The sequence below is a fragment of the Lagopus muta genome, chromosome 7 (assembly GCF_023343835.1).
Source record: "Lagopus muta isolate bLagMut1 chromosome 7, bLagMut1 primary, whole genome shotgun sequence".
In the NCBI taxonomy this organism is placed as follows: Eukaryota; Metazoa; Chordata; class Aves; order Galliformes; family Phasianidae; genus Lagopus; species Lagopus muta.
In genome coordinates, this window is record NC_064439.1 from 1,971,184 (window position 1) to 1,988,250 (window position 17,067).

Sequence of the window (17,067 nt, forward strand, 5' to 3'; positions counted from 1 at the left end):
TACTTTTGCAAGTATCATATAAATCTGTCACAAAGGAAGGCCATGATAACAGCCATATGATGAATAACAGATTTCTGCAGGCAGGAATGCTACAAATTCTGCATGTCCACTCGAATAAAGCATAGCCTCAACTGAAGGAAGATAAATATACATATATAAAGTTAAACGTTAGAAAAATCTTTCTAACCTGAAGAATTAAGCACTGAGAATTGATGAAGTGCCTTTAATTCTATTCCAAGTTGAAAAATAATCTGAACCCTTTAGTTGTTTCATAGCTGTGTCTTCTACCGTGCAATGCTAAGGCCATACTAAGCCTTTAAGTCACATTCCACCTGTTTCTGTGCCCATGTCTGCTCTTAACCATGATGAGCCATCACAGTATTTAATTTATGGCAGGAGGCTGGGAAGCAGCTCTGATCCTACCTGCAGTGGTGCAGACTGTGTGCTATCAATGCTCATTAGAGTAATAGATCTAGCTAATTCTATTTTGGATTGATAAATTTTACTTGCCATCAAGTCGGATGCTAAATATTTTATAAGCAAATAAATATGAACAGAAGCTATAATAAATGTCATGGGGTAGATAAAGAATGTTTAGGCAATGCATCATAACCAAGAAATATAATTAATTTCCAGTCACTCTTAGCCTTGGAAAAAGAGCTGTTGTCTAAATGAGAAATAGGCTTTAGTCTGCTGCATTCACCTGTTGTTGATATAAACCTGAGAGCTGCTGGAGGAAATGTTAGAATTTGTTTTTGCAGGAAATCAGATTGGTTGGTTGACACAATCCTTCCTGCCTTTACATATCTTAAAAATCAGAGTCCTTTGTGCATTCACTAAACACGAATGGATAAAGAAACTAGACTAGACTATAAGGAAACTAAACTAGACTATAAAGAAGCTAAACTAGACGAAGGCCACACTTCACTTTTCTGTTGGATGTGTTGCGTGAATAACAGCAATGTTCAATGGATAGGATTTTAGAAGCCAGTAATTTTTGTTCAACTCATGCCATCTACTTTGTACAAAACTGCCATTCCTAGCTCTACACGTTTGCTATAAAATAAGGCTAGCTTTGCTTGAGTACGTTAATGAAGCAGTTCTAGCTGAGTCTTCTGATCTAACCTTGTAGGAGAGGCAACTGTCCACTATGCTGGTGAGGTGTAACTCTTGCTATGCGTTGTCTCCAACTTCTCTCCAGAGAAGAATGCCCATCAGCACTGAGCGGAGACCTGCTTAAGTGAATACAGCTTTGTGTGTTGTGTTGGTTCCTTTGGCTCACTGCCTCGGCCTTTGACACGCTCAGCAGCCGCTCCCATGTCACCGTCTCCCAAGGGCTTTTGACGTCCGTCGCTCCGCTAACTCCCAAGGCTCCTTTCCTACCCTGTCGTCGGCAGGACGTCGTGCATAGCTGTGCTCTATGGGTTTGACATCATCATACTTGGGATGTATGACACAAAGTCCCAAGCAGGCTGATGTCAGGCCCAAGATGGCTGCCATCCTGTGTCGGTTTACTGTGTGCTCCTAGAGTGGGGTTCTCTGCTCATGGCTTTTTAACAACGGCTTGCTCCGTGGCAAAAATATTGCAGTGAAAGGCACCTCTCCTCCCCCCTTTTAACAATTTCTTCTTTTCACTGAAGAACAATGCTGCAGGGACATGATTTTTATCTTTCTTTTTCCTGTTTCTCTCCATCCCAACAGGTGAACTTCATTCTCTTCATTTGTATCATCCGTATCTTAGTCCAGAAGTTGCATTCCCCAGATGTTGGACACAATGAAACCAGCCAGTATTCGTAAGTCCTGGGCTTTTTTTACAGTATTGTCTGGTTTTGCAAAACCTGTTTGGCATTTAGTCAAAGTACTGCATCTGTCCACATTTTTCCTCATCACAATTGTGAATTTGTTAATTTGCTAAAGATGATCAGAAATCAAGAAACGGGCCTTTCGCTGGTGGGCATGAGAGTAAGAGTAGCGTTCATGAAACAAAAAGGCCTTTCATCAATATTTATTGGATCCTGAAGGCCAGAGGACCCTGGTGAAGAACAAAGTGTATCCGTCTACAGAATAGGGGCATTTTTATCTGAAGCAATTCCCTTCAACTCATTTCTTCAGAGTAGAAACTGAGAAAATCCATGCATTCAGTAGAATCTATGGCAGTTTTTCCATACCCTAACGATGACTCCTGAACGGGATTGCATTAATCCATCCCTACTGTACTCATTTCTCTTTGCTCTTGAGAAACAGATTTGTCTGAGGAGTTTTGCTTATCATCTAGCTTTTGTCCCGAGGACATAATGTTGACCTTACTGGGGCTCTTTATAATGAACAACAGTGCAAGTGAAATGAGAATTTGTCTCAGTGTGTAAGACTGGTCTTTGGTGCAGCATTTTAAAATTACAAGAAATCCTTTTTCCTGTATGGATTTCTTATATCTTCAATGCAAATAAAATAAAAGTTCAGACATCGTCTCATTTTTACCTCCTGCTTCTGTCCTGGCTTAGCATTTCAAATATCCAGGATGCTATCAAAGGATTTCTAGAAAATAACTAAAAAGGAAGAAGAGCAGTGTCTACCTGCTCGCTGTTCATAAAATCTTCTTTACTTTTTGAGGGAGCTGTGTACTTTGAAGAATGTGAACTCAGTTCATCCTTCAGCAAGGTGGAAGACTTGAAATGAGTATAGACCTTAAATATTGACCAACCACAACTCTGTGCCTTTTTCTCTAGTGATGGTAAATCACCTATTTCATCTCCTTCCAGAGATTCTCAGATTTATAAAGGAAAATTCCAGTATCTCACCTTAACTTCTCCCTGCAGCACACAAAGCCAATGATTTCTTTTTTCATCATAACACACCAACATTACCAGACCTGTGTTTTCTATCACATCTCTATGTATTTCAAGTTGGGCAATATATATTCCCAAAACCAAGACTGCAACAGCTTTAGCAGGTAGGTAGATTAAATCATCATATTGAAATATGTTCTGGTACTTACTATGCAGCAGCCTGGGGCAGTTGGCTCCTGTTCATCTCCCTAGAAGTGCTGCCAGCCACTCATCAGAAGGGTTATGCCCAGATTACCTAGCAGGTCATGCTGAGCTTTGAGCTCACAGCTTTTTTTCTACTTATTTTCCAGTGAAGTGTGAATTGCCAGTAAATCTTCTTTGCCTGGTAAACAAGCCTTGCATGACAGGGCAGTAAGTAACAAAGGCTTCCCCATGTTGGCCTGTCAAATAGGAACCAATTGCAGAAGGATGAATGATCTTCACATCTTCAATTCTTCACCTTCCTCATCCATCTGGAAAAGCATCTCAGCTCCATTCAGGCACAAATCAGTCACATATGGGTGTCCAAGCCATATCAGATGCCTTAGGATGTTTGATATGCTTGTCCTGATCTGGCATATATGACACTGCACCTGTGGGAGACTAGTGTGTAACTTGTGTATGTACAAGCAGACTCCATGGTCTGTCTGAAAGTCTCTACTGACTGTTGACTGCAATGAGACATGAGGCACCATAGTCTCCTGTAGAAAATAATGTTAAGAGTCTCAACTTAAGGTTTGGATCCCAGCAAGGGTCCTCAACGTTTAGTGTTTAGATGGCTAGCTGTAGAGAACCTGGAGTCATCCATTGGTAGGAGGATGGTTGGACTAGATGATCTTAGAGGTCTTTTCCAACCTTGGTGATTCTGTGATTCTATGATTAAGCATGTAATCTGCAGTCTGGATCCTTTTATAAGTCATACCCCTGTTACCTGAAATGCTGCTGCTAGCTTCAGGGCTTTGTCCTGCAGGACCCAGAAAGCTTACCAAAACCTGTTGGTAATGATATGCATTGGTTCCCCCTGCCACATCTGGGATAAGCAGGCTTTAAAATGACAACACTGTGAATCTCTTGTTTCCATTTCTTCCTCCTCCCCTTGTTTATTTTATATTGTTTATATTTAAAAAATAATGTGTTGATATGTTGATAGTATTGTTCAGCTCCAAATGGTTTCAGTTTATCTGCAGGGTAGAAATTCAGGTACACTGCTGATTCACTCACTCATTAATGCTACAGGTACTGAGCTGGGCTTTAATATGTCAGAAATTGTGAAAGCAGGTCTTCTAAAACAGTTTTCTGCAAATGACAGAGATTTGTGCAAGAGCAGGACAGCAATATTTGGGGCAAATAGAAGAAGCAAACACCTTATTTTCTGCAGAAGAAATGTTGAGCAAAATTCATCTCATTCCATTCTGTGCATGTTCATGATTCAATATTATCATCAAAGTTTTCCGGGCAACTTTCCATTATGTGTTCAGGAGCAAAGTGTTGTTTAACTCTTTCCTCTCCAAAGGAGAGGAACAGGTGCAGTGCTGGGTAGTGGAGATGTGTTTTTCCTAAATCATCTGTCACCACATCAGAGAGGATAGGTATAAGAAGTTCACTCTGTGACAGGAGGAGAAGGTAATTAACTTTTTGAGAAACATGGCTTCCTTCAGGTAACATTAACCAGCCTCAGACAGCCTCCCATGCATTTATGTCTACTGCACAGCCAGTCTTTAGCTTCCTGGGAGAAACACACCACGACGTATGGAAGACAGTTTTCCTTGTTGCAATTTGTAGGGGGATTTTTCCAATATTACAGAGCCAGACCAAACTTGCCTTGAAGATGACATAAAATCCAAAACATCACTCGGTATTCTGGGAAGCTTAGTGCTGGAAGTGAGATACTGGTCTCAGGTGTTGTGCAAACTGGAGGATGGAACTCCTGGGTTTAGTCTATGGACCCTGCTCATAGGCTGGTTCATGACAGTGACAGTCCTTGCTTCCTACAGGCATTCCATTTGCCTGGAATGAGTTGCAGCCAGCAGGTATTCCGTGGGGAACCACAGCCTCCAAGCAGAATTTTAACATCAAACTGTCATTGGGCCTGGCCCAGGGAAAGCTGGAAAGGTCTACTGGGAGATAAGTAATAAGCTGATAAGCATCATCTGCATAAGCTGGCACATGAGCCTTTACTGCAGGTCTATACAGATGGAAAATAAATGAAGATTGTCTGGGGAGACTGAGCCAGATGGAACCAGAAGGGTTTGTAGATGGAAGAACAAGTATTCCAACACCTTTGCCTAAGCTTCAGTTTCTCCAGAAGCCTCTGGGAGAGGGGGATGCAGAAGGATGTGGGTGACCAAGAGAGCCAAAACCCCCTTAAGCATTCTAAAGTTCTTGATTTTCTTTTTTTTTTATTTTTTTTTTGTCAGCTAGATTCTAATAATGATTAGATTTAATAAATTATCATCTCTTCCTAATTAGACCACTCATTACCCAGCCTGATGCCATTAAGCACTAATACTGTTCATCCCCCTCCTTTGGAGACATTCATTGTGCAATAGCCTATCATTATTCTGAGCTAAACATACCATTTCTCTCCCAGAAGCTGTAATTTCCAGAAATCCTAAGCAAACAAAGAAGACACTAGATAATGGTTTAGCTTGTAGAGATGAAAAAAGATCTCCAGCAGGAGGGGAGAAAGAAATACCTCCATTGAAGTTACGGGGAATAAAGATAGCACATTTTATGTTGTCACCACATCTGAATTCACCAGCCATCTGCAGTCTGCAGGGGAAACAAACTGGGGCTGATGGCTCTCCCTCAGCTGAAGATGTGTATTTCTTTGAGAACTGTTCATGAGGTGGAAAGGGAGCAGGTGGAAGCGCTCCCAGCACAGTCCTTTGTTCCATGAACTGCTGTAGCTAGCAACTGACTGTGCCCAGCAGAAGGTCTGCTTCTGTGTTCCATCACATCCCAGCCCTGGTTGTTAGAAGGATCCTGGGGAGAGTAAGCAATGGGGAACTGATCTTAGCTCCCTCCTTTTGGGTATAGCCCAGACATTTCTGCTTAGTAGGTGAGGGCAGCCTGCTGACATTGCCTTGTTTGAGGATGCTATTGAAAGCCTGGATGTTCCCAGGACCTCAGAGTAGGTGGCCCACATCACATATCCCAACGAAAAGAAACATTTTAGTGTGCATGGCTGCCCTACCACGGTCCTAATAATCAGCAAACAGGTACTGCATGCAGCAAGTTGAAGTTTCAGGGGTGCATAAAGTTCAGCTGCAGGATTTCTCATCAGTTTACCCTTTATTTCCTCTTCCCTTTTCCCTTATGACTCATGTTTGTCTTTCCAACAGGAGACTGGCCAAGTCCACCTTGCTGCTGATCCCTCTCTTTGGCATTCACTACATCATGTTTGCTTTCTTCCCTGACAATTTCAAAGCAGAAGTTAAGCTGGTGTTTGAGCTCGTGGTTGGGTCATTCCAGGTAAGTCACCAAGTGGACCACGAGATTTATATGTACTTTACCAGGGGTTTCTCTCTCCTTGTTTTAGGCACCTGGAAAGAAAACACACTTCTATATGCTAGTCCCCCTGGGGCTTTTTTGTACTTACAAGAGAAAATGAAGCATGTTCATCCAGTTTAGATATCATTAACACAGTAAGATGTGATGAGTAGACTTCAGGAAGAGTCTTTCTGGCCATTAATGGCCATTAATGGCATCCTAGTCTATGACCAGTTGGCTTTCATGAACTATATTTTCTGCTAAAAGAGTTCTGCCTCTAAATCCTGCCCAAGTAGGATTGCACTTTATTGGAGAAGGAGTCAGGTTCCCCACGAGGACGCATTAATCCTGAGGAAACCTTTGATGGAGTTTGCTTTGTATATGTTCCCACAAGCCTCACCTCATTCACACCCAGCGTTGGGCTGTTTACCTTGGCCTTGCTGTTGCATGAACAGAAGCACTTGTTTGTGCAATTGCATCCATCCGTCAAGCAGTTGTAGCCACTTTGTGTTCTCAATCTCTGCACAGTTCAGGTTTCCCGAGGAAAGTTGCCTCTACTATCCCACCAAATTGCCTTCAGTGCTTAAGATTGAATGGCCAGGTGTCCTGCTTAGAGCTGAAGTGATGCCTGATGGATTTAAGCACCGATTTGGAGCAAGCCTTGAAGTCAAAGCCTTGTATCTGCTCCAAGGTGCCTTAAGCAACTTTCCTCTTCTCCTTTTATAGGGAAAATGTGATCGGTTGGTTTGTAAGAGGCACCTTAGCAGTTCTCTGACATTATGCCCTTTCTCCAGGACCGCAATGGGCTTGGGTTGTGATCTAGGAGAATACAAGCTAGGCGTTGCTAAAAGCCTGCTTTCTCCTTTCCCCTAGGGTTTTGTGGTGGCTGTCCTCTACTGTTTTCTCAATGGAGAGGTAAGATCAACAATGTTGTCTGGTTAATATTTGCTGCTATGGCAAATTGAATGCTTGTGGAGAGCAGATTAAGGAGTGTCCCATTCCTGATGTTATCACACTGGGGAAACCTTCCAAGTCAAGTCACTCACCCCATGTAAACAATTCAACCATTAGCCAGAAAGTTTCCAGCGCAATCAATAAACATATTAGGACTCTAACTTATTAAATTGCTGCTGAGTCCTTCCTTTACTCATCGGTATCAGCAAAACCTTGCCTAAATCCTGAATTAAAGGGAACACCTTCAGCAAGGAAGGATGCGCCCATCTTTCAAGCTCTACTCAGGTTTAGAATCTCCTGAAACCTCAACCTCGGAATCAGACCCACTGACAAAATGGAGGCTTGTTAGTGCAGTGATATTTTTGTACCACACTCCATCTGCCAGAAAGAGACTCAGCAGAGACTGATTAAACCCAAATGGTGAAGTCTATTGGGAAGGTATGAGCAGCTGGGAACTTGGAGCTGCTGTCAGATGGAGCCTGTTCAGCTCGATAAACTGTCAGGAAGGAAACAGCTGTGCTCTGGGCTTGTGTTCCAGCTTCTGAGGAGAGGAAGAGTGTTCAGAATCAATTTGCTCTCTTAGAGCTCTGATCCTTCTTCCAGCCATGCTGATGCCACGTGGTCAACACACAGAGCCCATCTCCAGCAGGGACCTTAGTTATTGAGCCTGTTTGGAGCAGGGCAGTGTCACACAGACTTCCTGATGGTCCAAAACCCAAACAGGACTGATGTTGACTGATGCAAGTGTAGAGTCTTGCATCTGGGGAGGAATAATTCCATGCACCAGTACAGGTTGGGGATGAGCTGCTGGAGGGGAGCTCTGCGGAAAGGGACCTGGGTGTCCTGGTGGATGACAGGTTGCCATGAGCCAGCAGTGTGCCCTTGTGGCCAAAAAGGCCAATGGCTTACTGGGGTGCATTAAAAAGAGCGTGGCCAGCAGGTCAAAGGAGGTGATCCTCCCCCTCTGCTCTGCCCTGGTAAGACCTCATCTGGAGCACTGCGTCCAGTTCTGGGCTCCCCAGTACAAAAAAAGACAGGGATCTTTTGGAAAGAGTCCAGTGGAGGGCCACGAAGATGGTGAAGGGCCTGGAGCATCTCTGCTATGGAGAAAGGCTGAGTGAACTGGGTCTGTTCAGCCTTGAGAAAAGGAGACTGAGAGGGGACCTGATCCAGGTCTATAAACATCTAAGGTGTGGGGGGCAGAATGGCGAGGCCGGACTCTTTTCAGTGGTGAGTGGAGACAGGACAAGGGGAAACGGCTGGAAACTGCAGCATAGGAAGTTCCGCACAAACATGCGCAAGAACTTCTTTACAGTGAGGTGACGGAGCACTGGAACAGGCTGCCCAGGGAGGTGGTGGAGTCTCCTTCTCTGGAGATGTTCAAGACCTGCCTGGATGCCGACCTGTGTGACCTGCTGTAGGGAACCTGCTTTGGCAGGGGGGTTGGACTCGATGATCTCAGGAGGTCCCTTCCAACCCCTACAATTCTGTGATTCTGTGATTCTGTATCTTATTATGCCCAGACCCGTGCTAGGTGAATGTATTTCCAGATTACAGGTGTTGATCTTGACTTTCCCACATTTCCAGCACTGGAGTTTGCATTTGTGATGTCCTGTTCTTGAGGTTGTTGAGCCCAGAGACCCTCAGAGCTGTTTTATCTAATTCATGCCACGACCCAAAACTTTGCACTCAAAGCCTGCATGAGGGGATGGGGACTGTGGCCAGATTTGTGCAGGGTTTGAACATGAATGGTGTAAACCAAATGATGTGTGTAAACACCCTGAATAGAAACAAGAAACCTCCATCAAAAAGCACAGCTGTATTGATTGCTTTACAAACAAGCTGCAGTTAAATCATTTTTACTGGGACAATAAACAATTAGATGTTGTACTGGGGAGGCATGGTTTAGTGGGCAAATATTGGTGGTAGGTAGATGGTTGGACTGAGTGATCTTGGGGTCTTTTCCAGCTTGGATGATTCTACATCTATGAAAAGCAGGGCAGTAGGAAGAATCCCAGTTATACTCACACGCTGTAGCAGTTGAGTAGTCTGACATCTTCACTTTGTCAGATAAGCAACTCCCCATGCTCACCTTTCTGATTAAGCTCAAGGATTTCTGCTGAGGGAATCTACTTGCTGCAGCATTATCTCTCCCCTGTGTGACTAGCAGTTATTCCCAGGTTCAGTGACCTCTATAAACACTTATTACCCCTACATACGCTCTCCTCTGCTGACTTGCTTATCTTTCCACCATGTAGGTCCAAGCTGAGCTCAAGAGGAAGTGGCGGAGGTGGCACCTGGAGCGGTTCCTGGGCTCAGACATGAAGTACCACCACCCTTCTTTGGGCAGCAACGGCACCAACTTCAGCACCCAGATCTCCATGCTGACCAAGTGCTCACCAAAGACACGCCGGTGCTCCAGCTTCCAGGCAGAATTCTCTCTGGTTTGATGGAGAGAGGCTCTCTGAGCACTGAGCATCCAAGAGAGAGAAGGATCCCCAGGAATCAGTTACCTATGGACAAATCCTTGTGAAATGACATGCTCCACTTGAGCCAACAGAGGACAGAAAACTGGAAAAGCCATTGGCATCCAGAACGAGATCAGACAAGCTAAGAGGCAGAGAAATACTTTTCCTCTCCCTCTTTTCAGACCTTTCTCTCTAAGTTGGTGCCCGTGGGGCTGATAATGCTGAGTAAAGGTCCCAGTCACTCGAGGAGAGCCTGGGAGATCCTAATGTGCTATAAATACTGAATTTTGGGGGTAAGGGAGGGAAGAGCCTGAGTTACTGGTGGCTTTCCCGGAACCGGCATCTCTGAAACAGATAAATTGCACTTTTTTTTTGTAGTTGTTTTAAATGAGCCAGTAAAGGACAGAGAGAGGGAGAAAGAAATGGGGGGGAAAAAATGCCAAACTTATGAATGTGCCAAAAGCCCAGTCGCTAAGAAGTGGTGATGTGGTGCTGGAAGCAGCAAGGAGAAGGGACAGGAAGAACACAGGCAGGAAAGGCAGAGGCCAACCTGCACAGTGCAAAGAAGCTGCAGCACCAGGCAAGGCCCCGGAAGGATGCTCTGATGTTGGAGTGTGCTCTGCTAATTGCTCACCATCCTCATTAGCCGAAGCTTTCCATATGCCATTGGGTAGCCTCTGGAAGAGCAGCTTGCTGAGAAGGACCAGCACAAAATGCCCTTCTCTGTGCTGCGTTCAGGACATCAACATGCTTTGTTTGGTTGTTTTCACTGAACGGTTTGCATGTATAAAAACCAGGTACAGATGCCAACTGTGGAGTATGGCTGTGTTTTTCGTACTTGTTCATTGAACCTGTAGATCTTGGTGCATTACTGCACCCAGCATTATTAGGGATCGGGGGAAAGCAATTGGTCTGCAATCCATTTGCACTTGCTTAGTGCACACTGCCAGGGGAGGGAAGATGTAGAACCCTGTAATCCTTAATTGAATCAGGCCTGACATAAGGAGCCAATCTCCAGATGAAAAAATTAGCTTCCCAGCAGCAAGCAAAATTGCTTTCATCAAAACAAGGTTGGCTCAGCACGTAACTGGCACTCCAGGAGTCGGAAAGGAGTGAGGGAGCTATTAAATTGATTTCTTCTTCAGCTTGTGCAGGGAGCTTTCATCCTATGATAAAGGCACTGTTAGATCTTTAAGAGACGCATGTGCATTTTATGTCGTTTTTGAAGACCTATTAGTGTTCACATTGGGGCAGTCCCTGTTTGAAGGATGTACATAGAGCTTGCTGAAACCAAGGGAACTGTTATTTTTTCTTCTTTTCTTTCCTCGATGGAGGGGGGAAGGAGTGAAACCAAATCCTGCTCCGGCACACCAGGCTGGTGGTTCACAGCTCACATCACGTGAGCTCATTCCCAAGCCATGCATCCCAACCTTAGAAAATAGCCTAAGGATGCAGATGCTCATGGCTGTTTCCCACCCAACTGCATTGTATGAGGTCACATCAGTTTTACACTGGGGGTGGAAAATCTCCGACAAGCAAAGGTGTAAACTGAATAATTGGGCTGCCATTGTTCTACTACAGCATGTTACATCAGTGTCCTTGGGAAGGAGTCTGAGTCACCAAATTAACACGTGTACATGGAAAGCAAATATGAGTGTTTTCATAGATCAGAGATCTCAACTTTTCCACTAACAGCAACTGGACTCTTCTTTCTCTCAAATTAAATTGTAGTTCCTTGAAGGGAAACATCTTTAATTTAGAGTCTTTGGGGTTTGGGGTTTTTTTTCACTTGTTTGCTTGCTTGCTTGCTTTAAGCATCTCAAATTCACTGCCGACAAACCACACTGAGCCCAGGAGAATTGCAGATCAGGACATCCCATTCCTTTCTGAGTTCTGAGGGGAGGTTTTTCCTTTGCATACCTCTCCCCAGAGCTGTACTGTTGCCATCTGAGCTGGATGCTGCCAAAATACTTCCCCACATTGAGGACTGAGGACAGCACAGACAACTGACATCAGTTGATGTGAGATACTCTGATAAAACTGCTGTGAAGGGTAGGTATGTACCCACAGGTTTCCAGCCTGTCAAGGAGTAATCATGGCTACCCAGCTTGGAAAACCTAGAGCAGATAGATATTTGTGAAGATAGCTGTGCTGATCCCCATGGTCCTGGTATTAAACTGCTGGCAAAACTCCAGGCTAGCCAGTCTCGGGTCATCTTTGTTCTCATTAGAATCAGAAAATCAATCATAGAATGGTTTGTGTTGGAAGAGACCTCTTAAGGATCATCTGTTTCCAACCCCCCTGCCATAGATAGGGACACCTCCCACCAGACCAGGTTGCCCAAAGCCCCATCCAGCCTGGCCTTGAGCAGTTCCAGGGATGGGGAATCCACAGCTTTTCTGAGCAATCTCAGTGCCTCACCAGCTTAAGAATAAAGAATGTCTTCCTAAGAGCTAACCTAAATTTCCCCTCTTTTAGTTAAAATTGTTCCCCCTTGTCCTACTACCATGTACAATGCTGATCTCTAAGTGGCTATGCTACAGTGAAACTATTTCATTAGCAGTCAGAATCCGAGTGCCATGAAATATTCAAAGTCCTCTCTTAGCAGCCACTCAATTCCCAAAATGCGGAGAAACATTCTCACAGGGCTCTCAGAGGCAGAGACTTGGTGCTTGGTGTTGGTTCTGCTGCTCTGAGTGCTTCCAGAGCTGGGTTAGGACTCATGCAGAAGGTGCCGGAGGACTCCCATAAGCAGTGCCAAGTCTCCCATACCAGCAGCAGAGGAACTGAAGCCCAAAGCTGTTGAGAATTAAGTGGAGTACTGCTGCTGGCAGCAGGAGGTGGTCAGTGCCTGTGAGCCTGAGACACCTTGTGCATTTTTGTTCTGTGTTTCTTTTTTTTTACCTTCCTTTTCTTCTTCCTGTGCTTGTGATTCCATCTGCAGGACGAACTTCTGCCATTCATTTACAGCTCCTCTTTATTTACAGCCCTAGGCCAGCACTATGGCCAAAGCCAGCAGGAATGGTTTTGCTCAATGGAGACATGACAGGGAAAAGTTTGGCCGCTTATTTACCCATGCAACAAGGCCTTCTGCAGCCCCTGAGCTGAACTGATTTGCACCTTCAGAACTCCATTACAATTGGTTCATCCCCACGCATCCAACTGCATCAGCATTAAGCTGTCAAGGGTCAATGAAGAGACCAAGTGAACATGCTGTGATGGGCATGGCAGAGCTGCCAGCCCAGCTGTGCTGGATTCAAATTCTGGGAGAAGAGAGGAGTCAGTGATGAAATCAAAGCTTTTCTCTCTGGGGATCTGAGCAATCAAGTGAATGAAAGAGTTTCTCTGCCCATTCTGGCTTTTGGATCAGGCCCTTGTTTAGGTGCTTAGTGCAGGAATTTGGCCGGGTAGCTTGGCCTCCTCTACTCTGAATGTGATTTTCATCCAACTCATCAATAAAATGGAGTTCAAGGACCTCACTGCAGCCCCAAATGACTGCCCAAACCATATTGCCCAAAGCAATGCTGAGTAAATGTCCCAGTGCTCAGAGCTGTTGCTGCTTGTCACCAAGCACGAGCCTGACCAGTGGGACAGGAGCAACTTCAATGAATGCAAGTGAATTATCTTAGTGAAAAAGATGATTAAGAGTCATTCCTGGATACTCTGTGCTTTTCAGATGTGTCTGAAGATAATGAGTTTGGATCCCAAAATCTTTACAGAAAAGCTTTACAAAATCTTTACAAAAGCTTTACAGAAATGACACCAAATTCTCACCCCTCTTGCATCCCTCAGTTCACAACCGTGACTCCTGATTTACACAAGCTGGAAACTGGAATTTGACTTCAGAAGAATTCCTTTACTTTCAGCCTGGAACTGTTTACTCCCTTTTTATATCAGTGAGAGATCAAATCCAATCCTGTTAATTAGTCACTCAAGGTTTCAGTGAATAAACTCTTAAACAATTAGTATTAACCATGGAGCAATTAGAATATAAAAATTAAAAGACTTTCTCAAGGTCTAGAGGTGCAAGGTGCAATGCTAACATTAGGCTGTAGATATTTCTATCCAGCTGAGACCTGTATGGCTCTGTGTCCCTCTGATAAGCAGTGTGAAATATAACCATGTTTAGGGCTTGAAAAAGAGCAGTAAAGGAATTCTAGGCTGTGACTGAATTCTAGGGCATTAATTTGAAATTATTTTTTAAAAACAGGACTATATGCAGCAGCGTCGTTGCTGCAGTTTTGGAATGAAAAAGGGATTCCAAACAAGCTCAGAAGATGAAACATTTGATGTTTATTTATTTTGTTGGGTTGGATTGTGGTGGGGTTTATTTTTGGCTGATCAATGGGCAGTTGCCAGTTGGTTTATAGAAAGGAAAATGAAGTTACAAAGAAAGCTGAGGAGTGGACACTGCTTGGCTCCATTGCAGAGATTGAAGGGTTTCTTTTTGATCACTATCTCCATTCCTTCTTCCATCAGCATGGTGTTAAAATAAGGCAAAAAAACCCCATAGGATTTTTGAAGGAATCATATACTGTTGGACTAGAAAGGGGTTTCTGAGACCTGAGAGTGCCAACATGTCATTATGAAGTGCATTTCATTCTGTCTACACAGGTTCGTGGTAGCACTTGGTTTGGTTAAAGGTCATTGGGAACACATGTGGTAGAAAAGCACAGAGCCTGACAGCAGCCCATCTTCCCTGCAAGGTGAAGGGTCTGAGCTCTCTGTGTAAAACACCTTCCTCTGCTGTGCCATCCTCTCTGCCTTCAAGTAGCTCATTGGGCTGAAGAAGGTGTTGGGACTGGGCACAGCTGTCTCTGCACCAATGGTGAAAGTGCCGAATTCCTGGCGATAAAGACCACAGTCCAGGGCTCCATGACTCTCCAGGCAGCTTTGCACTTTTCACACACCAGTATTTATGCTGGATGGGACTGTAATGCTTCTCAATTGTAGATGACCCTAGAGGAGCAGGAGACCAAGCCCTTGGCCTCGTGTGCATTCATATCAATCTGGAGTGACTCTGGTGGGATTGTAACTAGCTGGTGTTACAGGGAGTAGAACTACATCCCAGTCTGGTACTTGGAGTCAGACATCCCAAAATCCAGAGCTGCATAGAATTCAATGTTTTTTTTTCAGTCAACGAGCTTTTACCCTGTTCCCAAAGCCAGTATTTATACGCTGGTGTGATGAAATACAGTTACAACTGATCTTTTCATTTCCCCCAGATATCTATAAAGTTACAAACCATGGCTTTCCTGGGCCAACAGACCACTTCTTCCACCTCCTTTTCTCTGGAAGTCCTCAGACTTTGCTCCCTTGCACGGTGTTGCATTGTGTTGAGAAGCCCTGGGTTCAAAACCCTACTTCTTTCTAGCACAGTGCTGCAGAATCACAGGGATAAGATATTCATTGGGACTGGAAACTGTGTAGCAGGTCTCTATGGGAAATTAATCTCCATGGTGTTCTGAAGGCCAGGCCTTTAGAACACAAAAATTGACATCAGTAGAGCACTTGGCGGTTTATACCCCAGTTTTGTGGATGCTGTAAACTTGTACATAGAGGAAATCTGAAGAGCACATTCAAAAAGCAAAAAGTCACACATTTTTTTTATACTCTGTGGATAATAAATCAAGCTTAAAAAAAAAAACAAAAACAAAAACTTTTGAATTCAAGAGTGCATTTTTCATACTCTGTTTCAAACACAGCACAGGCTGTCCTTGTTCAGTAGCTGGTGCCAACCAACTCTTTGGTGACTCTGAAAACTCGTTCAGACTTTTAGCCCCCCTGTTCTGCCCTCCTGTAAATATGCTTTGACAGCAAAGAGTGATGAAAACTGGCTATGAACAGGGAATCATTGTTAAGCCACATTTCTGTGGATTTTTATGTACCTAGGTGCTCGTGATGTATTTGGAACAGGCCTGCTTGCTTGGCACAGGTGAAATCTCCACCTTGTTTCATGGCCTTTTGCCTGATGTTATTTATTTTGTTCTGACTCTGTACAAATGCAATGAAATGGCTATTTTTTTTTCCTTTGTACTTGGTTCATCTCCTTGCTTCAGAGGAGGTTCTTCTCTGTGGTTGACACTGCTGAAAACAAGCAATAAAACCATTGTGAAGAAGTCGTGTCTAAGATATTCCAACTGGTGTTTGAATTCATTTTTCTCAGTTCTGAAGAAGACACAAAGGTGGTGGAGGAAAAAAAAAGCCATTCTATGAAGAAGAAGCCATCCTATGATCCTGTGGTTCAGATTATTTGAATCTAAGAGGTAACGAGCCTAGAGTTATGCATAACAATCTTCAATCATAGAATCAGAAAGGTTGGAAAAGACCTCTACAGTCATCTAGTCCAACCATCCAACCATCAGTCCATCCCAATCATATCCAGTAAACCATTTCCCTCAGTGCCACATCCTCATATTTCTCAACATCGCCTGGGACAGTGACTCCACCACCTCCCTGGGCAGCCTGTGCCAATGCCTACTTTTCCTAATATCCAATCTGAACCTCTTCTGGCACAACTTGATGGAAAGAAGTCTGATCCCCACCCTGCTACAACCTGCTTTCAGACAGTTGGAGAGGGCAGTAAGGTCTCCCCTGAGCCTCCTCTTTTCTCTAGACTGAACAATCTCAGGAATGGGGTGACCCAAAGAGGTTGGTTGCAGTAATTTCTCTAACTCACTCTCCTCCATCCCTCTGCTCACCTAACTCAACCCCAACCCTTTTGTCCAGGCTTGCCCCCATCTCTCTCATGCTCCATTCTCACCTCTTTGTACTCCAGCGCCTTTATTTCCCAGCTCCTCAAAGGACCAAGCAGTTCACCTGGGAAAGACCAGGCTACACAGTCATGCTCTGCTCACACGTCCATTGGTCCTTCTTTGAGAACATCTGTGCCAGAAGAAGACTCAGTACCAACCAGATCACAGAGTGCCACATGTGATCCCAAAAACCACCACAAAGAAAGCCACAACACAGCACGATCTAGATGGCTGAATGTCTTTTAGGGGTGAGAGTCACACGTGATGGTGATAGCCACACTATTACAAAATGATGCCACTTTTGCCATATGGTGTTAAATCATTTCTGTATTGTAGGTGTGCATACCTTTGCACGCGTGTAATTGTTGCAACTGTAGAGTTGGACACTGGAATATCCTTCTGAAACATATTTAATGACATGGGGCATCATCCATTGCAGTGCAGTTTCCAGATCAGCAGATCTAGACTTCAACTTTGCATCCTCCTCTCCTGCTTTCCCATGGGTGTCACATCTGCCTCTGCATGTGTTTCATTCTTGCTGTGTGCCCAGTTAAGTAGTGCTGTCTTTTCAGG

General features: G+C 44.2%; 1 protein-coding gene across 1 annotated transcript in view; it reads left to right on the forward strand.

The window, feature by feature from the left end:
- Positions 1-15,857, forward strand: part of LOC125696208 (vasoactive intestinal polypeptide receptor) — a 106,769-nt gene extending 90,912 nt beyond the window's left edge. Inside the window, exons 10-13 of the mRNA XM_048951633.1 lie at positions 1,702-1,793; positions 6,170-6,299; positions 7,191-7,232; positions 9,530-15,857. Of these exons, the coding sequence (XP_048807590.1) occupies positions 1,702-1,793; positions 6,170-6,299; positions 7,191-7,232; positions 9,530-9,721 (456 nt within the window). The 3' untranslated portion in view covers positions 9,722-15,857. The remainder of the gene's footprint in view (positions 1-1,701; positions 1,794-6,169; positions 6,300-7,190; positions 7,233-9,529) is intronic.
- Positions 15,858-17,067: the final 1,210 nt, after the last annotated feature.